The following is a 23318-nucleotide window of genomic DNA, read 5'->3' as shown; positions in this document are numbered from 1 at the left end:
CCACTTAAATATCGTGACAAACTGTCAATTTGCAGTTGCACTTAGGTTGACTCGAGTCAGAGTCAAGTATAGACACAACTCGACTCGGTCGAGTCAAACTCTCTATCTTGGCATTTTTTTTGTCTCTTAGGATGACTTTGGTCGAGTCACTTCTCGCCACAAGTTGACTCTGTCGAATCAAAGCTTCTGTCTTGACAGTTTTTGATCTCTTAGGATGACTCTAGTCGAGTCACTTCTCGCCACATTCCAACTCTGCTCGAGTCAAGTATAAAAACTGCTTCCAACTTCATTTTGACTCCTGACATCGTTCCAACTTCACTTTATGACATCGTTCCAACTTTTGACTCCATTGCACTTCCTACACAAGAAAAACACACTTTTGCAAGCATTAAATCATATTAACCATTCAAATATATGGGAATAAAGATACCATATCACATCAGTGTTTCTATTAAAAATTAACGAGAAATCACATTTTATTCAAAAAGAGAGAAAAACTTACTAAAAACAAGATATACACTAATTTTGGTGGATGGTCCAAAATGGAAAAGTTTTTTTTTACCGTAGAAATTGTATAAAATTTAGAATTTATTTTAAAATAAATTAAATTTTAATAAGTAACTTGAAACAAATTGGTACTTCATTTGTCCCTTGTTCCAGTTTTCTATTTTGGGATCTCCCGTATTAATATCCATTTTACTCATATTTCATCTGTTCCAATTCAGGTGAAGCATTTCATATTCAATTGGTAGTATTGTTTTGTGAGTTGAATGGAGAAAGAATATAGTAAGTTAAGAAAATTAAGTACAGATAATAATGTTTTCATTTTAAGAAATGTTACAATTAGAGCTGAGAGATCCAAAAAGAAATACTCCCTCTGAGAAATTTTTTTTTTTTTATATTTTTTAAAACTTATGCCAAAACTAAATATGATTATATTGACTGAGAGAGTAGTAAGTCTCTTAGAATTGACTAACTTTTCCATAACTTTTTTTTTTGTCCACTCATATTTTTGTTTAGAATTTGTGGCCGTCAAAATGGAACATGAAATAATACTAATCAATTAAGTACTTATTACCTTGCCAACGGCTATAATTTTGAATACATTCTTGTTTTCTGCGAATAAAAAATAGTGATATTAGGGCTTCTTATAAACGTTGAATAATGGCATTGTCTCCTTTTTTTATTTTTTCAAATTTCTGAGGTGAAGCTGCAGACTTCTGTTTGAAGAAATGCCCGAGAGAAAATCCACGATAATCGAACAGGAAATCCCCACCAATTCTCTTCGAAGATCCACCAGACTCCATCCTAGAAATCCTACCGGAGTTCAAAGCCCAAAAACCCCAAATCTTGCTGAAACGAGACACTGTCGTCCCGATTCATTTTCCACACCTGTTTCCAAAATCAAGAACAGAAGGGGGAGAGAGTCCGAATTAGATTCGAAGAATTCGAGAAACGCAATTAGAAAGTCTGAAAGACTGCAGCGCAGGACCAATTTTAGTCGCCCGGATTTGGGGAATCAGTCTGTGAAAGGTGCGGCGAAATCAGGCGGTGGATCTAGAAGGTCTGGAAATCGGGATGAGGGAAGCATTGCGGGTAAAAGCAAAGAAGTTGTGTATCTGCGTGAGGAAGAGGTTGTGGTGAGGATGGTAACAAGGAGTTCGGTTCGGAGGAATAAAGCTGTATACGTTGGTGACTTCGATTCGGAAGAGGATTGTGTCGATAGTGTTTCTATTGTGTCGAAAGAGCGGAAGAATAAAGACAGAGTTGTTCATAGAGAAGAAAAGGCTGTGAAAACGGAGAAGAGGGTAACTCGTAGGTCTTGTAAAACAGATGTGAAGACGGCAACCAGGCGAAAAGCAGTTGTGCCGGATGAAGCAGACCCCGAAGAGGACGAAGACTTAGCTAAACGAGATAGGAGTAGGAAAGATGTCGAAGATTGTGGGGTTGTGAAGATGAATGGAGAACAAAATTTTGTGAGGAAGGCACAGGTTGGTGAGAAGAGGAAGAGAGATGGGGTTGAGGGAGGGTGCGAAAATGCTCAAGGATGGACTAAGGAACAGGAAGTTTCTCTGCAAAGAGCTTATTTCACAGCTAAGCCCACACCTCTGTTTTGGAAGAAAGTTGCAAGGATGGTAATGTTTATTTCATGTTCTATCGTTTCCCGTTTTAGTGAGTTTTGTATTTCTGTTTACTTGTTTGTGAGAATAGATATTAGGCTGTGGTAAGGATTCTTGGCTTCTATTTGTCATTTTAGTGCATTTTGCATTTCTGTTTATATATTAGGCTGTGTTAAGGATTCTTGGCTTCAATTTGTCATATCTTTAATTCAGAGAGTGCATAGCTTTGTCATGAGATTGTTGTTGTTGCTGTTGGGAAAAACACTGCATATTTAGAGTCATGGAGTTGAATCGGGAGAAATACAAATGGATGAAATATTAGTACAACCTTCGGACTTGTACAGTTTAGGACCAGGAGATAGGAAGTTTCGACCTAATACTGATCTGTTCCGTGTTTGGAGATGCAAAATGTTGACGAAAAGTTCATTTCGATGATGAGCATGTGCTTGAATGTAGGCATTGTATCCTATCTGTATGCAGAACAAAGATGATATCTTGTTTACATATCCGGAAATAATGTCTGCCTAGATATGTTTTCCTGACTTCCTGTTATATATGGTCTAAAAAGGAAAATAGTTACATCTTCTGCTAAGCCAGAGCCTCTTTTGAAGTGAGGAAGGTCAGGAGCATTTACTTACTATTATTCTTTGTCAGGAGAAATAAAAGCTTTGGTTGTAGTTTTTTACAATTACTCCCTCCGTCGTGCCATAAGCGAGCCACTTCTTTCAATGTCATAATGATTTCATAAAAAGATGATCAGACCATTTTGACATCATGAATTCTGCTGCAGGTTCCTGGCAAATCAGCGGAGGAATGTTTTGACAGAATTCACTCCGACCACCAAACTCCACCCCAACCACGAACACGTTCAAGGGCAAAACTAAAGGAACCATCACCCCTCTCGTTTTCTGCAAGTAAGTTACTTAGTCCCGTGGAGAGGAAAACTAAAAGGCTAGGATCCAAAAGGAGGACACTTCTAGCACAGAAGACAGTAAGAAAGATATTGCAAAATCAACAGAAGGAAGATCAAGATTACTGTGCGGATCTGTTTTCGGTTCTTGAGCCAACAGCGGATCCATCACCGTCCAATCTTCAAGCGGATACAACCTTCGCCTCACCAGAACCGAGCAAAGCATCTAGCTTCCTCACAGCGTGCAGGCCGGTGTCTTCATCATCACCAAAAAAGCATCGCTCGAGATTGAATGGCTTTCAGAAAGCAGGTTTTGTTAGTCCCCCGGTGCTGAAGCAGATTAAGAACAAGGCTTTGCATGAGAAATACATAGATCAGCTGCATTGCAGGGATGCCAAAAGGAAGGCTGAAGCATTGAGGAACTCTAGAAACATTAAGGGACAAATTGACGAAAAGGCAAATTGCTTAAATCAACATTTTGTCAAAGCTGCAAAAGATGCTTTAGTTTCTGATGCACAGGATGCTATCAGTAAGTTTCGCAATCTGCATAATACAACTGATGATGATGGCGGTGGTGATGATGATGACGATGATCGTGGTTATGATGAAGATGAATATGGGAATCGATGATCACTAGTTTTGTTTGTATGTACAATACATTGTTTAGATTGTTACATTCCATAATCAAACTTGGTATATTTTTTCAGTGAGACTGTAATGGTGTCTCTGTTCTCATGTACGAGATTTGAAGGAAAAAAGGAAGTATCTAGTGTTTGTAAATAGTTAACTATAAATTTGATCTTTGGAAAATTAGGTTTCCAACTTTTAGATCATTGAGAAAATGTCGTGTGTTTGAAGTTTCATTGGTTCAGAACACAAAAATGACTCCATTGTCACCCAGAAATAGATGGAAGATGTCAAAGAAAGTGGTTGTACTTCCTCATTCATTCTCTATAATTTGCCTAGACCTGAGTTCTGATGGATCTGGATTGGCGTATGTATGACCGACCCAATAGACAACTTTAACTTGACAAACCATCTTTTTGTTTGTGGTGCATAGGGCACTCACAATAGGAAGAGCCTATCTCACAGTCAGCAGCATACCTCACAGTCCATCTGCAGCCCATCCTCAGCCTATTCCACTATCACTATATTAATTTATTTTGATTTTTGGTATTTTATGAAGTATAAAATAACAAAAACGAAGTGAAGTGGAGAAACAACACAGAGAAAAAAAATATATAAATCATATTTTATTAAAATTAAAAAAAATCTACAATAAAAAAAAATACAAATGTGCATCAATGGTTACGTGTCCTACGTGCCCAAAACTCTTCAATCATATCATTCTGAAGTCGATGATGGGCTTGTTCCTAACGGTTACTATTAAATGCATGGAGCCTCTGAGACTCACCATGCGATACACCCATCTGTACGGGCTCGCTTGCCACACCGTGGCTTGATCCAGTTGCATCTTCATTGTCCCAAACGGTGACGACTGAACCTTCATTCTCGACTATGATATTGATGATACAGACATACATGATATCAGCGACATTCTAATTGTATAACAATAATAATAAGAGTTTATTTGTTAATCAATATTGTTAAAAAAAATGGAATATACTTTATGAGAATATGATTTTTAAAAATATGATTATTCGTAAATTATATATCAGGTATTTGGAAAAGCCAAGGAAAATCGCTTGGATTTTAAATTAATGGAGTACTTATTATCTAGATTCTAATTAATTAATAATAATACAATAACATAACGTATGATCTAGAATTTTGTAAGTTAAATTAATATTTCTTAATAAGTCATTTATCGACACAATAGTAATAGTAATAATAATAAATAAATACATCAATAATAATTATTGTTAAAATTATTGTTATGTATATTCCAATATTTTAAATATTAAATTAAAATTTTCTCTACTAAATATTAATGGTAATTACAACAATAGTAAAAATAATACTCTCTATGTCCTCTAAAAATTGACAAAGTTGTACATGACATGAATTTTAATGTGCAATTGCTAAAGTAAGAGAAAGATAAGAAAAAGTAAGAGAGAAGGGGAAGAGGTAGTGGCAGTGGATTGTGGGGTCTACATTATTTGTAGTTCAAAACTTTTCTTATTTACACACTAATTTTGAGGGACGATCCAAAATGAAAAAACTAGTATATTTTTTTGGGACGGACAAAGTAATATTAATTATATATAACTTTAAATGTATATTAGTATTTCCTTAATAAGTTAATAACAAGGAAATTTGCACGTGTTTTGAAAAATAATGTACATAAAGTGAATACATGATATGTTATTCTCTACTTTAATTATTTATTTTTATTTTTACGTTTATAAAACATTTGAAAAGAAATGTGGCATTTCAAATAAGACTGATAAACAATACTCCCTCCGTTTTTTAGTAACAGAGGCGTTTCTTTTCGGCACGGAGATTAAAAAAATTTGTGTTAGGTGAGTTAAGTAAAGAGACAATAAAGTGGAAAATTAAAAAAGGTAGAAAGATGAAGAGAGAAAAAAGTAAGAGAGAGTAAAGTAGGAAAAATGTGTTGACTTTTACTAAAAAGGGTGTTGGATATATGTGGACCTTCTAAGAGTTGGACTTATGTATTAATTATTTGGGCTGGCCCAATCCAATTAATATTTGAGCCCAAGACTCTGGTGCAGGCCCAATGTGTTAGTTGGCCCGCTACTTACCTGGTTACCTGGATGGCCGCCACGTAGGCAGCTCCACGCGGATCCTTGAGGGCAGCCGTTGGATCTGGAGTGTGTTTGTTAAGTGAGAAGGAGCCTTCTCACTTCCCTCATTCAGTTGAAACGTCTGACTCTCTCTTTCTCTCTCTTCGAACTTGCTCTACCTTCTCTCTAGTTTTCTGGCGGCTCTAGTCGGAGTTTTCCTTCAAGCTTGTGTTTCCACCGATGATTCTCAGTTTCCTAGAGATCAGTGGATTAGTTTGAGTGTTAGGCAACTGCTTCGGTTTCCTTCTCAAACCCTAGTGTCGGTCTTCTTTCTGTGACCGCTTGGAGGTGGTGTAGTGAGAGATCTTGGTGTGTGAAGGTGTTTGGAGAGCCTTGTGGTGGTCCGCGTGTTGAGGAGACCTACTGTGGTGGTAACCGGTGAAACTTAGGGTTTCTGGGGTCCTTGTTCAGTATTACTTCCTTGTGACAGTTGGTTGAAGCTTTGGGGAGGTTCTTGGCCCGGTGTAGTCGCCTGTTGCGACCTGAGCCATATTCCTGTGCTTATACCCTTGTCTTACTTGTTTTCTCTGTGTTTTAGATCCTGCGGGATCATTCTTGTGTTACTAACGATTCTAATTAAGTGTGCAGGATAATTGAAGAAGATGAAGACTCAAGTTCTGTGTGATACTTGAACTTAGTCTAGGGTTCTTCAATTGTATCTTCCTGTACTAGTGTAGAGTGTAATCTTAGTATCACACTTGTATTGGCTTGTATTTCTGAGATTAGCCATCTCGGACTCAATCAATAAAAGAGGTCCCGGTAATTAGCGAATTCCGGGTGGTCTGATCCCTACAAAGGGAAATGACTCTATTACTATGGAACATACCAAAATGGCAAAATGACTCTATTACTATGGAACGAAGGGAGTATCTTTTACTTTATTTTATGTATGCACATGATTCAAAAATCGGCGGTTCCGGTTCGGAAACGGCGTTTCACGGTTTCAGAAAATCATTGAACCTGAACCGGCCCGACAGGGGTTTAGGCGGTTCAGGTTCGAATTCAAAAATCCGCCGGTTCCGGCGGCGGTTCAGGGTCGGTTCGGCGGTTCGATTTTTTTTTTTTTTTTGCATTCTAGTCTTTATTTATCTATGAAATGTGCGTAAATAAAATTCAATCAATAACGATTAAAATTGCATTTTTATTGATAAAAATTTAAACGAGACTACAAGTTACAACTATTTCAATTTACAAAAGACTTGAAGTCTTTAAGCAATAAATTTATATATACTTGTAAATTTCAACAAGACTACAACGAAGCTATTTACAAATTACAAAAAGCACTTGAAGTTTTGAACAATAAATTTATATGTATATAATCAGCGAAGGACATATTTTTACATAACTAAATTGAGGAACTGACTAGATAGTATATACAAATTCAATTATTTAATTGTATTTGCATATTTTTAAAGTTGAAAAAAATGAAAAAGAGAATTAAAGGAAAAATGACTTGAGTTCAACTTAAATTTAAAATTTAAGTTGAGGTGCCAACATATCCTCAATGCTCAATTGTATTGGGAATCAAAGCCCACGTAGTTCTTTTACCTGTTGGCAGTAGGGGCATGCCCATATTCAATTGGATGAATTTTCTTCATATGACGAATGAGAGTACGATATCCCCCACCAACATTAAACTGTTATATCATCTCTTGAGATAGTGGATCAACACTACTAGACACTATTGAGACGTTCTTATAGTGTTTAACAAATATAGACATACTTGATCATAACTTAGACTTTTTACTGCTTTGCGGTACGGATGGATGAAGAGGAGGATGCATGTCCTCATCACAAGAAAAAGACATAGAAATTGAAGTATGAGAATGAGAGTACAAAATAGAGAATGAGAAGAGAAATCCTTGTTAGCACAAGAATAGGGTGAGTAGAAATGACGGGGAAGGGGGTATATATATAAGAAAAATTGGAAAAAATCATATTTAAAAAAAAAAAAAATTTAAACCGGCTGAACCGGCGGTTCAGTCCACGGTTTCTGACTAAAACCGTCGGTTTCCTGACAAAAAACCAGTGGTTTCTGACCACTTTTATGCAACACTACACCTAAAAAGCCTAGGGACCTAGCCAGAAAACCTACTTGAACTGTTGAACCATCGGTTTTGATTCCAGTTTCTCAAATTTTTAAACCTGAACCGAACCATCCCTAGTTTGAACCGCCACTTCCAGTTCCAATTCCGGATTATGAATCGGCGGTTTGATTCGGTTTGTGCATGCCAACATACTCTCGTCGTTACACATGGAGTAATATTTTTACAAAAGACAATGTAGTCTCTGTGTTTATGCCGACAACATTCTTTTTGCATCAACCTCATAAAAAGCCAAAAATCGGAAAACGGCAAATGTGGGGTCAACTACCGACTCCACGTGGCACCTCTTAGAAAACAACAAATCCCATAAATCCGACGTGGCGCAATCATAACCGTTGATGGAATCAAATTGACGGCCCAACATCATCACGCACACAAACTACGATTGCCAAAATATCTACATATGGAGGAGCACCCAATGAATGAAATCCCGCAGCCATTTGTCCTCTCCAAAATCACGAGCTCACTTCTTTTTGTTTTTTTCTGTGTAGTTGGCTTTATTTTTTCTCTTTTTTTTTTAATTGTTGACGAATACTCCTATATAGTTGTGTAGTGTAATAACGGAGGAGGCGACGCGGTGGAAATGGATGTTCCCGAAGGAAACGGACAAGTGCACTCCGATCATCATTTGGATATTGAAATTCCGGATACTGCACATCAGATTAGCCACGGTTCTCTTTCATTAATTTCTTGTTTTTTACTAACTTTTTTCATTTTCTATTTTGGCTTTATGTCATACTTCCTCCGCTCCAAGGTAGTTGAGGCATTTCTTTTAAGCGCATGATTTAAGAAATTGATGTGTTAAAGAGGATAAAAAAGAAAGAATAAAGTATGAAAGATAGAGAAAGAAGTGTTTGCCAAAAAAAAAATGACTCGACTAAATTGGGACAACTCAAAAAGGAATGCGACTCAACTATCTTGGGACAAATGAAGTATATTTTATATGGATTTGGTCCTTTTTGTGTGCTTGTTTTGTTTGTATTTAATTTTGTGTATAGTGCTCTTGTGTGTTTTGATAAGGCAAAGAAGGAAATTCAAGGACAAGATTTCACTATTTTAGGATATACTCACTCCATGCACCATTTAATGGACCATTTTTCCATTTTTGGATATCCACGGTTTAAGGAACCATTTACATTTTTGCATTTTTGGTATGCGAACCATCCATTATAAAACTAATTCTAATAATGGGTCCCACATTAACTCTACTCACTTTCTCTATTTACATTTTTTTTTACAAAGTCAAACAATTTTATTAAAATCCATGTCAAGTCAAAATGACTCTTTAAATGGTGGACAGAGGAGTGGGAATGCTACTATGTTATTTTTCTCTTGTTGGATTATTTTAAGCTTAATTCACCCTTAATGACTTCAATGTAGATTCGTGGTTTCAAGTGGGATTTGTTCTCACGACGGGGATAAACAGTGCCTACGTGCTAGGATACTCCGGCACCATCATGGTTCCGTTGGGTTGGATAGGCGGCGTGGTTGGACTTATTCTAGCCACAGTGATATCTTTGTATGCTAATGCTTTAGTTGCCAACCTTCATGAATTCGGAGGAAAGAGGCACATCAGGTATAGGGACCTTGCAGGATTCATATATGGTAAGCACAAATGAGGAATGGTTACGAAATTGATAAATCTTTGTTAGAATTGCATTTCTCGTTTTAACAGCGTGACGATGTTTTGGACGCGCAGGTAAGAAAGCATATGCGCTTACATGGGGACTCCAGTATGCGAATCTCTTCATGATCAATGTCGGATATATTATTTTGGCCGGGAGTGCCCTTAAGGTGACCGACCTACTATTTGTTACGCGTAGTTCTGTTGTATAAGCATTGATGCTTGATTCGTTTGATTCTGTTGCGTCCTGTAGGCTGTGTACGTTCTTTTTAGAGACGACAGTGATATGAAGCTCCCTTACTTTATTGCTTTAGCTGGCCTTACTTTATTGCTTTAGCTCCCTTACTTTATTGCTTTATTACTTTATTGTTATAAAGCATATAACATGTATCAAATTAAAGATAATTTCATAAGGTTTCCAACGATATCCTACATGCATAAGTTTCGACGTTAAAATTTGAACAAAAAATTCAAAATTTTTTAATTTTTTTCGTACAAGCATAAATGTCAATATACTATATAAAATATGTTAATATAATACATGTAGAATGTCAATATAAGCAATGAGTTAACATTCTTAAAGTATCGTGTTGACATTCTCAAAGCATTGTGTTGTTATTTTCGAAACGCTATATTGACATTTTCATCCAAAACCCTAATTTGGAGTTTTTTTTCATCTTTTTTTTTTATTTTATTAATAAAAATGAAAATTACACGTGCAAATTGTAGACCACGCGTTTTCTAATGATCTTAAATTAGTTGTAGTTAGCAATTAAATGATGAGTTAACAATTGTTCACTCCCCTATTAATATCATTAGGATTTTGTTTGATTTGGTTTATTTTCGTAGTTATTAGAATTTGATTTAATTTAATTTATTTTAGTATATTTTGTCTTCCCTCTTGGCGGGAGAATAAATATCTAATATAGTGATAATTGACCGATTATATACGCATATCCAAATTCGAAAAATAAGCTAATATATATTCAGATGACATAATAATTATGCACTTTTGCAATAAAACCAGATCCGTAATATTAACAAAAATTTAAAGTATGCATTGAATTAAGAATCAGTGTTTATCAATCAGATAATTTTCTATTTCATTGTATAATGTTGAGAGGGACAACCTTATCAATCTCTTAATTTTTTCCATAATCTTCTAAAAAATTAAACTTTTTAGTTGACTTTAACATCAATTGTTGAACCAGCCTGTCGCGTTAATTGATTAGTACTATTATATCTAATCTTGGAAACATCATACTCTTGATTTTGTCATTTTGAGTCACAGTATTGTTCATTTTCAAAAAATTAAGAGGAGATTGGAGATAATGGCAGCCTATGCAGGTGTTCTTTCTCTTATGTCTATTATGTTAGACATTATTTATCATCATATATATTCAAGACTACATAATTGAATATAAGTAAAGCAAGATCTTTGAACAACATGTATTTCACGTAAACCATAAACTTAATAGGATCGAGATATACCTTGGCGATCCATAGCGGAAGCGATTGAGGAAGGAGGAGACGATTTCCTCGGACTTTCTTTGGCGTAGTGGCGCAACTCCAACTCCAAGGATTTGTTTCTCTCTCTTTCCCTCGTTTATGTGTTCTCTTGATGTGTGTGATTTGATGGGATCCCACACTTATATTTATAGGCAGAGAGAGGACAAACCCTAATTATCAAACCCTAAAAGCCCTTTCCATCAAAGAGGCTATATAATAATATAATAATAACGTTTCTTTTCTATAAAACTTGATTCCCAAGTTTAATGACAATCATAAACGTGATTCCTTACCATATTTGTTATTAAAATATATAGTTATTTTCTTTGATTGTCGTGGACAAACCAAAACTATATATATAATAATATATTCATTTGGTAGGAGTAGGAATTATATGATTTGCCAATAAATTGTAATTAAGGCCATAATTCCATTTTCCTTATTAGTCTTTGAAATTATACGACTAATTGATTTGGCCGACAATTAATCACATGTCTAAGAAACGTCTCATTTAATAATTAGGGAAAAAAGTGTCTAATACCAAGTCAATGTATTATATTAAAAATCCAATTCTATTTAGGATTCTATCACGTGTCACATATGTGAGACATAAAACTTACATTCTCCCACTTGGCGAACATGTGGGACACAAAGTTTTCGATTCTCCCACTTGTCACACTTGACAGAGCCAAAGTAAAATAGACATAGTAAACATAAGGCGCGCATAATATTGGACTTTATAAATACTTTCATCATTGGTAAACATAAGTATTATATTAGAGAGACTACTAATGCGGGTCATGGCGGGCGTATATCATTCAATCGATATAGTTCCTTCCATGTACCACATCACCAATATCCACTCTAATATAATCTATAAGTGACACCGAGTCCGTAATTGTCTTATTTCAAGACCTCCTGCATTAATACTAAAAACGTACATATGCATATCAAATAATAAGTATATGCAGGAAAAGTAGAAACAACTTTATTGAATTCAAAATATCTATAACTTAAGTGTCTGAACCAACATGGAAACATAAAGATTAGACATTTCCATACCCAAGACCCATTCTGTTAACTTGTTCCATAAATGTCTTAGGCGGTAATGCCTTAGTCAATGGATCGGCAACCATAAGCTGTGTGCTTATATGTTCTATAGATATTCTTTGTTCCCGAACTTCATCTTTGACGACAAGAAACTTTAATTCCATGTGTTTAGCTCCTTTTGAATACTTGTCATTCTTAGAGAAAAACACGGCTGCACTATTATCACAATACAATTTCAAGGGCTTGGATATTGAGGAGACAACACCAAGTCCTGAAATAAAATTTCGCAACCACGTAGTTTGAATAGATGCTTCAAAGCAAGCTATAAATTCAGCTTCCATGGTAGACGTCGAAATAGAACTCTGCTTGGCACTCTTCCATGATATGGCTCCTCCAGCCATAAGAAAAATGTAACCAAAGGTTGATTTTCTAGAGTCGACACATCCAGCATAATCTGAATCGGAATATCCAATCACTTCTAATTGATCAGATTTCCTAAATGTGAGTATAAAATCTTTTGTCCCCTTTAAGTATCTCATTGTCTTCTTTGCAGCTCTCCAATGTTCAACACCAGGGTTACTTTGGTAACGGCCTAGCATTCCAACTGCAAAGCTGATGTCTGGTCTAGTACAGACTTGAGCATACATCAAACTTCCCACAATAGATGCATAAGGAATATTTTCCATCTCTTTACGTTCCAATTCATTTTTTGGACATTGATCCAAACTGAATTTGTCACCTTTATGAATTGGAACAACACTTGGGGAACATGCACTCATCCCATATCTCTCTAAAATTCGATCTATGTAGTTTTTCTGAGACAATCCTAACACTCCACGTGATCGATCTCGTGATATTTCTATTCCAATCACGTAGGATGCCTCACCCATATCTTTCATGTCGAAATTTTTAGAGAGATAATTCTTAGTGTCATGTAGTAATCCAAGATCACTACTAGCAAGCAATATATCATCAACATACAGAACCAAAAATATGAACTTACTCCCACTAACCTTGAGGTATATACACCGATCAACAGTGTTTTCTTTAAAACCAAAAGCAGTAATAGTGTCATGGAATTTAAAATACCATTGTCGAGAAGCCTGTTTCAGTCCATAAATTGATTTCTTAAGTTTGCAGACTAAATGTTCATTCCCTTTCTTAATGAAGCCTTCAGGTTGTTCCATGTAGACTTCTTCTTCCAAATCACCATTCAGAAAAGCAGTTTTCACATCCATTTGATGTAGTTCCAAGTCGAAATGGGCTACAAGTGCCAAAATAATTCTAAGTGAGTCCTTCTTTGATACAGGAGAGAAGGTCTCTTTATAATCTACACCATCTTTCTGAGTGTAACCTTTGGCAACAAGTCTGGCTTTAAATCGTTCGATCAAACCGTTCATGTCGAATTTGGTCTTGAAGACCCATTTACACCCGATGCACTTGTGTCCATCAGGCAATGCGACAAGGTCCCAGACTTCATTAAAATCCATAGATTTCAACTCTTCTATCATGGCATCAACCCATTTATTAGAATTATTACTCTTAATGGCTAGTGAATATGAAACTGGATCGTTGCGTATCCCTATATCACATTCAGATTCTTGGAGATATACCAAATAGTCATCAGAAATTGCCGATTTTCGTTCTTGTTGAGAACGCCTTAGTGGCACTTCTAGAGGTGGTTCTTCCACATCTATTTCAATGACTTCGGCATCATCATTAAGTGGTTGGTCATTCAAGTGTTCAATATTGTTAGGTTGTTCAACAATATTTGGTACACTTGATTCTTGAGGAATTAAGGGAAGAGGGAATTCTGCCCTTATTTCACTAATGACCGCATTACGAGTTTCAGAACTCCCACTGATCTCACCATTCTCGAAGAATCTTGCATTTCCAGTTTCAACAATTCTCATGCTATGATTAGGACAATAAAACCTATACCCTTTGGATTTTTCCGGGTAACCAATAAAGTAACCGCTAACTGTTCTGAAATCCAATTTCTTTTCTTGCGGGGAGTATACTCTAGCCTCCGCTGGACAGCCCCAAACATGAAGGTGCTGTAAACTAGGTTTCCTACCTGTCCAAAGTTCAAAGGGAGTCTTTGGCACAGCCTTACTAGGAACCCGGTTTAATACATACATAGCGGTTCTTAGAGCATACATCCACAACGATATGGGCAAGGTAGAATTGCTCAACATACTTCTAACCATTTCCATGAGAGTTCGGTTACGTCTTTCAGCAACACCATTCTGCTGAGGCGTACCAGGCATTGTGTATTGCGCACAAATGCCATGCTTTTCTAAGTATTTGGCAAACGGTCCAGGTAATTGACCCATTTCAGTGGTACGACCATAAAATTCACCACCCCTATCAGATCGAACAATTTTCACCTTTCTATTTAATTGCCTTTCAACCTCAGTCACAAAATGTTCAAGTGTTTCTGCTGCCTGAGATTTTTCATGCAATAAATAAATATATCCATAACGCGAATAATCGTCAATAAAGGTGATAAAATACTTTTCTCCACCAAAAGTTGGGACATCAAAAGGTCCACAAATATCTGTATGTATAATTTCAAGGAGCTCAGTGCTTCTTGTGGCATTTTTCTTATTGTGTTTGGTTTGTTTTCCTTTAATACAATCCACACAAACAGTAAAGTCTATAAAGTCTAAATTCGAAAGAATATTATCCTTTACAAGCCTCTTAATTCTTTCACTGGAAATGTGTCCCAGTCTTTTATGCCATAAGAATGATGAATTTTTATTCATCGCACTATGTTTGGTTTCGTCATTATTTTGCAGGGCCATACACGCTTCTGAATTATTAAGAAATAATTGGTATAAATCATCAACAATAAAACCAGAAGCAATAATATTGGAATTCTTAAATAAAGTAAAACAATTATTCCCAAACTCAAAATTAAACCCATCATAATCAAGTTTCGAAACAGAAATTAAATTTCTAGAAAGAGTCGGAACATAAAGGGTGTGATACAAGTCCAAATGAAAACCATTATCTAAAATTAATCGGTATGTCCCAATAGCTTCGACTGGAGCCTTATTCCGATTTCCCATAAGCAAGAAGTTCTCATTTAGTCTTGTGGTTTGGGTCATAAGGAATCCCTGCAAGGAATTCGAAACATGAACATTAGCACCAGAATCAATCCACCAAGTATTAGATGGAACAACGATCATATTTGATTCAAAAAAGCTTGTGAATCCTAAGAATTCACCTTTCTTTTCGAACCACTGACGACGTCTGTCGCAGTCCTTCTGAAAATGTCCATCCTTTCCACAGAAGCGGCACTTGTCATTATTGCCCTTCTTCTTAAGCTTGGTTTGAGAGTCCACATTCCTTTTGGGAGGTGCACGTTTCTTGCCTTTGTCCGGCATATTCCCAACTTTCTTAAATGCTCCTTCAGTTGCAATGTGAGCATGAGATGCACTCATTCCATGCTCCTTCAGCCTTTGCTCCTCTTGGACCAACATATTTCCCAATTCATTTAGAGTCCACTTATCCTTTATAGTGTTATAGTGAATTTGGAATGGCCCATACTGAGGAGGCAAGGAAGTTAGAATGAATTGGACAAGGAAACCCTCATCCACCGGTAATCCTAACTTTCCCAGCTTGGAAGCAATGCTGTTCATGTCCATCACATGCTCGTACATGGTCCGAGAACCATCATATCGCATGCTCATAAGATCCTTCATAAGTTTTCCTGCAAGAGACTTGTCTGCAGTTTTGAAGCGATCTTCAACATTCTGCAAATATTCCTTTGCAACATTAGTCGCTGGGAGGCTTGCCTTAATATTATCGGCAACGGACATTCTGATGAACTGCAAACTTAGCCTGTTAGATTTTTCCCAAGCATTATGGGCAGTGATCTCAGCTGAACTACTTTCATCAGAAAGATCAGTTGGCTTATCATTCAACAATGCTAGGTCTAAGTCCATCACTCCCAGGGTGAACTCAAGTTTCTCTTTCCATTCAGAGAAGTTGGTTCCATTAAGTTGGGGAACGTTTGAAGTAAACAAACTAGTAGAAAATGATGCTGCAATTATAGGGAAAATTAAGAACATGAGTGCTCACATAAAGCTTTGAATAATAACACAAACATTAATTTGAAAATCCATATAATTATGAAAAACTCCTTTGGGCAGTTTTGCATACAATAATAAACATCATGCTTTCAATATTCACTAATTCAGTAATTGAGTAATAAATAAATTAACGTTACCTTTGGGTAATCACCAATTTAAAATTACCACCATTAGTGTTCATTACATCACAAAAACACTATTTCCTTTGGGAATCTAGAATCGTTATGACAAACAAACATGAATATGCATTATAGCCACAATAAGCATGATGAATAATTGATTAAATAGATTTTCATATAAATATTTGATTATAAACTCTTCTTATTTTACCTCACTTTGGTGATTGCAAAATAAACATAATATAATCAAATTTTATGGCAATAATAACAATCATTCTTATACACAACATATGCGAATATATATCAAATATAATCACATAGAATGAACAACCATTAATTAATAAAGTAATTATCCAATACAATTCACAAATATATATTAGGCGAATAAAACAAATAAAATGAACTACCAAATTCATCATACTGTCTCGATTCATGCGGAAACAATTATTCCATAAAGATAGCCAATCAAAGTACACTTTTGTTAAATTAATCATATAAATTCATTTACACCACAAAAACGTAAAACACAAATTGAATTCATTAAATTAGAATTCCCAATAATAGCGATAGTGTACAAGACATATACATCAAGGTAATTAATTTACAAATCTCTTGAACTTTTCGAATTCGTAAAACACACGCATACAGGTATTTATACTGATTTCAATTCATCATGCAGATATATCTATACATATATAAAAGACGAGTTTTGGAAGGATTTGAATAATTAATTGCGCAAAGGATGAAAATTTAATAAATAAAAACTATTATTAAATTCTTTGACTAATTTTTAAAGCAATATAATGAGTAAGCAGTTACAAATTTTTAAATAAAATAATGACCATTTAATAAAATTTGTAACCTCTTTTCTCTTAATTTTATAATTTATGATATTTTAATTCCATGATCTCATATTCTAATTTTGTACCTATAAAATGCATAGAGTTGTGGATGAATTACACACCAACAAAAGTATTCTTCATTCACTTTCAGACTCTAAACATTTTATTGTATATTTTAAGAACATTGTATTGCTCAATTTTTGGAGCTCCATCAAATTCATCAGTACCTAGCGGGTTTGAGATGTTATATATGTTAGGAGGAAGTCGTTTCGTCTTTGGGGATAATACGTCAATTCGAAAGCACTAACAGTGATGCAATTTGTCTTGCAGAAAGAGGGTTTTTCTCGACTATATTTATGGTTCAGTTTATTTTATAATTTTGAATGTAGTTTCCATTTCATTTGTTGTTGTTGTTTTTCTTTGATTACAATAGTTAAAGTACCACGTGTATATGGTTCAAGAATTTTAACTTAATATATCTTACAATTCTTATAGATAGAAGAATTGTAAACATCCTTAACTTGAAACATGCATAATATTTATCTTCATCTTTATACAATTTATTGTTTTTGTATATTTATATTGTCACTGACGCTATAATTATATTAAGTAGTGTCACACAAAAAAAATAATATTTTATCACTTATGATGAAATAATAAGTGGTGCATAATATGTACATTTGTAGTGAGATAATTAAACCTATCAAAATCGAGTTGATAAAATAATTAGTTGTTCAAACAAAATAAAATAGTCTGCTACCAAATTATGGTTTACTAATAATACTATTGTTAACATTAGGATTTAGACTTAATTGTTCTGGGATACAACTAATTTTATATAGAGAATCTAATTATCTTATCTATAGGTGATCATACTGAGTAAAATATAGTATATTATATTAAGTATATTTTTTTTAAAAAAAATTTGCAGTATTCAGAATTGTAAAGTATCATACAAAATAGTATGTATGTTTCATGTTCCAATAAGCCACGTTTAAAAGTGCAATAAATAAAGATAAACGCTTCAACGTTCAAAGGGGCTATCATTATTCATTAATATAATAATATTAATTCAACCAATTAATGTCATGTTTTTTGTGTAGTTTATCATTTGAATTTTTTTTAGGTCATAATTTTAACGTTTTGAATATTATGAGTTATTATTTATTATTTTATTAAAAGTGTGATTTACATTAATTTTTAGTAGAGAAATATGAAGGATCGTTTTAAACATATTTCTCAAAAGTGTCAATACTTGATATAGTCTCTTTATTGTTGTCCAAATAATTGTGTTTAACTTGATTCCATTTCAAATATGTTTAATTTTATGTCTTTAGGTGTAAAATGAATTTATATTTATTCAATTATTATTATTATTATTATATAGTATATTTTTCTATTTTTTAAATATTAAATAGTTATATTATTTCTTATTTTATTTAACCAATTAACGATTTAAAACTGTATGGAAAAAAAATATTCTGTTGTGCATCGCACGTGGGTTAACACTAGTGTAAATAAATTGAAACATATAATCAAGATTTCATAATCACATAATATCAAGTTAATTAAAAATTATGGTTTCTATAATACGAAAATACATGAGTTCTCAACCATGCTCTGATACCACATGTTAGACATTATTTATCATCATATATATTCAAGACTACATAATTGAATATAAGTAAAGCAAGATCTTTGAACAACATGTATTTCATGTAAAAAATAAACTTAATAGGATCGAGATATACCTTGGCGATCCATAGCGGAAGCGATTGAGGAAGGAGGAGACGATTTCCTCGGACTTTCTTTGGCGTAGTGGCGCAACTCCAACTCCAAGGATTTGTTTCTCTCTCTTTCCCTCGTTTATGTGTTCTCTTGATGTGTGTGATTTGATGGGATCCCACACTTATATTTATAGGCAGAGAGAGGACAAACCCTAATTATCAAACCCTAAAAACCCTTTCCATCAAAGAGGCTATATAATAATATAATAATAACGTTTCTTTTCTATAAAACTTGATTCCCAAGTTTAATGACAATCATAAACGTGATTCCTTACCATATTTGTTATTAAAATATATAGTTATTTTCTTTGATTGTCGTGGACAAACCAAAACTATATATATAATAATATATTCATTTGGTAGGAGTAGGAATTATATGATTTGCCAATAAATTGTAATTAAGGCCATAATTCCATTTTCCTTATTAGTCTTTGAAATTATACGACTAATTGATTTGGCCGATAATTAATCACATGTCTAAGAAACGTCTCATTTAATAATTAGGGAAAAAAGTGTCTAATACCAAGTCAATGTATTATATTAAAAATCCAATTCTATTTAGGATTCTATCACGTGTCACATGTGTGAGACATAAAACTTACATATTATAGATGAGATCAAGTGTCATCCTTCTCCTCCAATTTCTCTCCAACAAAAACAAGTTCAATCTCTCACTCAAAAACTCAACTTCTTGCTGGAATTTCTTGAGGGCGACCAAGTTGATGCATTGGAGCTTCGCATTGCAGATGCAACGTATGCAGCAGAAGATGTGATCGAGTCGTATTTAGTTGAAAATATTCACCTTGCTGCAGCAGCAACAACTCATGATCGTGAAGAAGGTATGCAGAAGATAATACAAGAATTTGATTTGATACAAACAGAGGTGGATGAAGCTAAGTGTCGTCAGCAGCAGAGAGATGTCTCCGATCATTCTGATTTCAGAGCCAATTCTCGAAAGAGGAAGAGTTGCATGGTGGAGTTTGATGATTTGGTTCATGAACTCATGGATAAGCTCGTTGGAGGAGATCTCGATCGCCAAGTCATCCCAATGTAGGGATGGGCGGAATTGGTAAGACCACTCTTTCCACACACGTGTTTCAAAATCCACTTATAAGAGATCGTTATGATGTTTGTGTTTGGGCTACGGTGTCTCAAAGTTATAATATAGGAGAAATTTTTGGCGAAATTCTCGATCAGATAAGAGGGAAGTCAAGTGGCAAGAGTGAGGACGAATTAGGAGAAGAGTTGCACAAATATTTATTCGGTGGGAAATATCTCGTTGTAATGGATGATATGTGGAGTATAGAAGTGTGGGATAAGTTGAAGTTTTTCCTTCCAAAAAACGATAATGGAAGTAGAGTATTGGTAACAACTAGGCTATCAAACTTGGCTTCCGAGTTGAGCGAATCCCATACACTCGATATGAGCTTTTTAGAGGTGGATAGCAGTTGGGAATTGTTCTCCAAAATTGTTTTTGGGGATAAACCCTTTCCATTTGAACTCAAGGAAATTGGAAAGAAAATTTTGGAAAAGTGTAATGGACTTCCTTTGTCAATTGTCGTAATTGGAGGCCTTTTGGCAAAATCCGAACCTACACGAAAATATTGGGAGCACATAGAAGGAAACTTGAGTTCAACTGTGAATTCTGAAAATGCAGAATATTGCTTTAGAATATTAAAATTGAGCTATAACCATTTACCTGCCCATATAAAGCCGTGTTTCATGTATATGGGAGTGTTTGAGGAAGATCGTGCAATTAGAGTCTCAACCCTCATCAACCTATGGGTCTGTGAAGGATTTCTCAAACCCGTAAACAATAAAAGCTTGGAAACAGTTGCAGAAGAGTACTTGAAAGAGCTAGTTGACAGAAATCTCGTTATAGTTCATGAGTTGGGGTTACTCGGTAACATGAAGTATTGCAAGATTCATGATTTACTAAGAGATCTATCTTTGAAAGAAGCTCGAAAAGAAAGGTTCTATTGTGTGTTAAGTCAGGATAGTCTTGGAGGCTTAAGTAAGCAACGTCGGGTTGTTATTCCAAGAGGCATTTCAGTCATCGATCCTATGGAAACTACGTCTGATTCTCGTTCTTATACTTGTCATAATCCTAGATTTTCTCATTTACCGGATTCTATGTTGTTGAGGACAGTGAATGCATATGATAGAACTAGGTATGTACACAATGAGTATTTCCTTAACGACGTGTTTCGATTCGTGAATGCACGATACCTTGCTGTTCGAGCTGCTTCATCGTCGGAATTCCCTTCTTCAGTGAATCTGCTTTGGAATCTACATACACTTATTATTTCATCCAGGAATAACCTAATAGCACCTATTGAAATATGGAAAATGCATCGACTTAGTCATGTCGAATGCGCGTCAGGAGGATTGCATCTGCCAGATCCTCCAAGCCGCGACAACGAAATTGTTGTCATGGAGAATCTACACACGCTCACAGGGGTGAAGAATTTCAATCTGAATGAAGAGGTGGTTAAAAGAATTCCGAATATAAAGAAATTGCGTATTAGGTATGTGGAGTCACTAATCGAGAGACATAACTGTCTGAGCTATCTCGAATGTATGAGAAAGCTGGAAACCTTCCGTTGCTCAATCAAAGAAGGATGTGAAGAGTATCTGCACAATATTAGCTTCCCACACTCCCTCATGAAGTTGACTATCAATGCCTCATTTGATTTTGAGTTGGAAGACATGTTGCAGAAGATAGGTTCGTTGCCCCTTCTTCAGAAGCTCGTGTTGGAACATGGTTTCTTCGGAACATGCACGTGGGAAACATGTGAAGGCCAGTTTCCAGCCCTCAAGTTATTGTCATTGGGGATGTGTGGTGATCTTGAAAATTGGATTATGTCGGACGACTTTCCTCGTCTTCAGGAGATTTGTTTGTATGGATTGAGAAGGCTGACGATGATCCCTGCAGAACTCGGAAGAAAAGACAGCATGAAATCAATTTTGTTGGATAATTGTAGCGAATCAGCAATGAGTTCGGCGAAAGAAGTGTTGGATGAACAAGAGGAGTTTTTCGGGAAGGAAGAAGCGCTTCGTGTTCGAGTTGTATGTCAAAAAAACAATGCTCAAGTACTGCATTATCTGGTGAGCTCCAACTTTCACGTTTCTTTGGTTAGATGGTTCATTTCGATACTAATGAGATAGAAAAATCAAATGATGGTAGAGGGAACCGTGGAAACCGTGGAAACCTCCTAGTATTCCAGATCAGTGTGTGCTTATGTGATTTTTAATTTTTTGTCTTTTTATGTTAAATTATGTCTATAGATTTGTCTTTATGTGTGTTCATTTCTTTTTCTTTCTAATAATGACTTGTATTTGATGCAATTTTATTCTACAGCCACTACTTCAGTTGTATACGGTGCAACTCATTGGGCAAACATTAAAGTGTACTCCTATGATAGTACCAGTGTTTTAAAAATCGGACTGGAACGGCTGGTTAGACCGGTTCAACCTAAAAACAACTAGCACATTGAATCGCCGCGAACCAATGGAATTGGCCGGTCAGACCGGTCCGAACATTAACCAGAAACCGGTTTTTCACTTTTTCAAAAAATGGTTTTAAAATTTGTTGTTGCTAGAACTTGAATACATGACCTCATCTCTAAATACCAACTCCTTTAACACTCCACCACATGGTCATTTTTGAAATATTTTGAATATTAATTATTCTTATACATTAAATCTGAAATTCTTTTTCCACCGAAACTAATAATTCATTTTAATTTTATATTCTTTTATGCAATTGTTAATTATAATATATTTCATATATTTTAATTATACTTTTACAATCACTAATATTTTACAATATAGGAGTTTATAATTATACATAGAGTTTAATTAGGGGTACTTAAACAGTTCTCCGGTTCTCGGTAAACCGGAACCGGAACAGGAAAAACCGGTTCCGATTCCGGTACCGGTTCCAACTTTTTAAATAAAATCGGTTTTGGTTCTGAACCGGAACCGACAGGTTACTAACCGGGAACCGGATTATAATTCAATTTTTATTTTTTAATAATTTAATATACTAATAAATCCAATTTAATTGAAGTTTGTTTTTAATTTACAAAAGAACTTATACAAATACAATATCATTTCATATGATAGAAATTTAATTTTATACTAACAAATTTATGTAATAATTCATTAACATGCGATTTTAACTTGTTTGTGAATAATTTAGTAACTGTTCCGTTATAAACCAAAAAGTCACAACAAGATCAATTATTATTAGAAGTTCCATTGAATATTTGTTTAGCCAAAAAAAGAAAAATGTAATTCAATTTTTAAAACTCATTTAAAAAAAAAATTGCCAAAGTTTAGAAATCCTATTTTTTAATTAAAAAATTGCTAACATAAAGTA

The 23318-nt window shown here is 34.9% G+C and overlaps 4 protein-coding genes across 4 annotated transcripts; 3 read left to right on the top strand and 1 right to left on the bottom strand.

Moving 5' to 3' along the window:
• Positions 1–1160: 1160 nt before the first annotated feature.
• Positions 1161–3863, top strand: LOC125187571 (Homeodomain-like superfamily protein). The gene is made up of 2 exons (XM_048084190.2): positions 1161–2135; positions 2911–3863. The coding sequence occupies exons 1-2, from the start codon at positions 1233–1235 to the stop codon at positions 3658–3660; spliced, it is 1653 nt and encodes a 550-aa protein (XP_047940147.1). The 5' UTR covers positions 1161–1232; the 3' UTR covers positions 3661–3863.
• A 4554-nt stretch (positions 3864–8417) lies between these two features.
• LOC125189842 (proline transporter 1-like) lies at positions 8418–9893 on the top strand. Its single transcript, XM_048087070.2, has 4 exons — positions 8418–8574; positions 9284–9508; positions 9603–9697; positions 9781–9893. The coding sequence occupies exons 1-4, from the start codon at positions 8487–8489 to the stop codon at positions 9862–9864; spliced, it is 492 nt and encodes a 163-aa protein (XP_047943027.1). The 5' UTR covers positions 8418–8486; the 3' UTR covers positions 9865–9893.
• A 965-nt stretch (positions 9894–10858) lies between these two features.
• LOC125189843 (putative late blight resistance protein homolog R1C-3) lies at positions 10859–22102 on the top strand. Its single transcript, XM_048087071.2, has 4 exons — positions 10859–10888; positions 19533–19671; positions 19750–19984; positions 20050–22102. The coding sequence occupies exons 1-4, from the start codon at positions 10859–10861 to the stop codon at positions 22100–22102; spliced, it is 2457 nt and encodes an 818-aa protein (XP_047943028.2).
• On the bottom strand, positions 15174–15834 carry LOC148926302 (uncharacterized). Its single transcript, XM_089058540.1, has 2 exons — positions 15319–15834; positions 15174–15208 (listed from the first exon to the last, which is right to left on the bottom strand). Exons 1-2 carry the CDS (start codon positions 15794–15796, stop codon positions 15174–15176), a joined length of 513 nt encoding a protein of 170 aa, XP_088914666.1. The 5' UTR covers positions 15797–15834.
• Positions 22103–23318: the final 1216 nt, after the last annotated feature.

This window comes from Salvia hispanica, chromosome 5 (assembly GCF_029641045.1).
Source record: "Salvia hispanica isolate PSC_SH4W2 chromosome 5, Shi_PSC_v1, whole genome shotgun sequence".
Taxonomy (NCBI): Eukaryota; Viridiplantae; Streptophyta; class Magnoliopsida; order Lamiales; family Lamiaceae; genus Salvia; species Salvia hispanica.
This window is presented reverse-complemented; position numbering and strand designations above follow the sequence as displayed.

Excerpts from the sequence above, each read along its gene's own strand:
- LOC148926302 (XM_089058540.1), bottom strand. The coding sequence starts at position 15,796 with ATGAAGGATCTTATGAGCATGCGATATGATGGTTCTCGGACCATGTAC. Across the intron at positions 15,209-15,318 it reads TCAGTGGTTCGAAAAGAAAG|GGATTCCTTATGACCCAAAC; the intron begins GTGAATTCTTAG and ends AATTCCTTGCAG.
- LOC125187571 (XM_048084190.2), top strand. The coding sequence starts at position 1,233 with ATGCCCGAGAGAAAATCCACGATAATCGAACAGGAAATCCCCACCAAT. Across the intron at positions 2,136-2,910 it reads GGAAGAAAGTTGCAAGGATG|GTTCCTGGCAAATCAGCGGA; the intron begins GTAATGTTTATT and ends ATTCTGCTGCAG.
- LOC125189843 (XM_048087071.2), top strand. The coding sequence starts at position 10,859 with ATGGCAGCCTATGCAGGTGTTCTTTCTCTT. Across the intron at positions 10,889-19,532 it reads ATGCAGGTGTTCTTTCTCTT|TTACATATTATAGATGAGAT; the intron begins ATGTCTATTATG and ends GAGACATAAAAC. Across the intron at positions 19,672-19,749 it reads AGTTGATGCATTGGAGCTTC|CAACAACTCATGATCGTGAA; the intron begins GCATTGCAGATG and ends TTGCTGCAGCAG.
- LOC125189842 (XM_048087070.2), top strand. The coding sequence starts at position 8,487 with ATGGATGTTCCCGAAGGAAACGGACAAGTGCACTCCGATCATCATTTG. Across the intron at positions 9,509-9,602 it reads CCTTGCAGGATTCATATATG|GTAAGAAAGCATATGCGCTT; the intron begins GTAAGCACAAAT and ends TTGGACGCGCAG. Across the intron at positions 9,698-9,780 it reads TGGCCGGGAGTGCCCTTAAG|GCTGTGTACGTTCTTTTTAG; the intron begins GTGACCGACCTA and ends TGCGTCCTGTAG.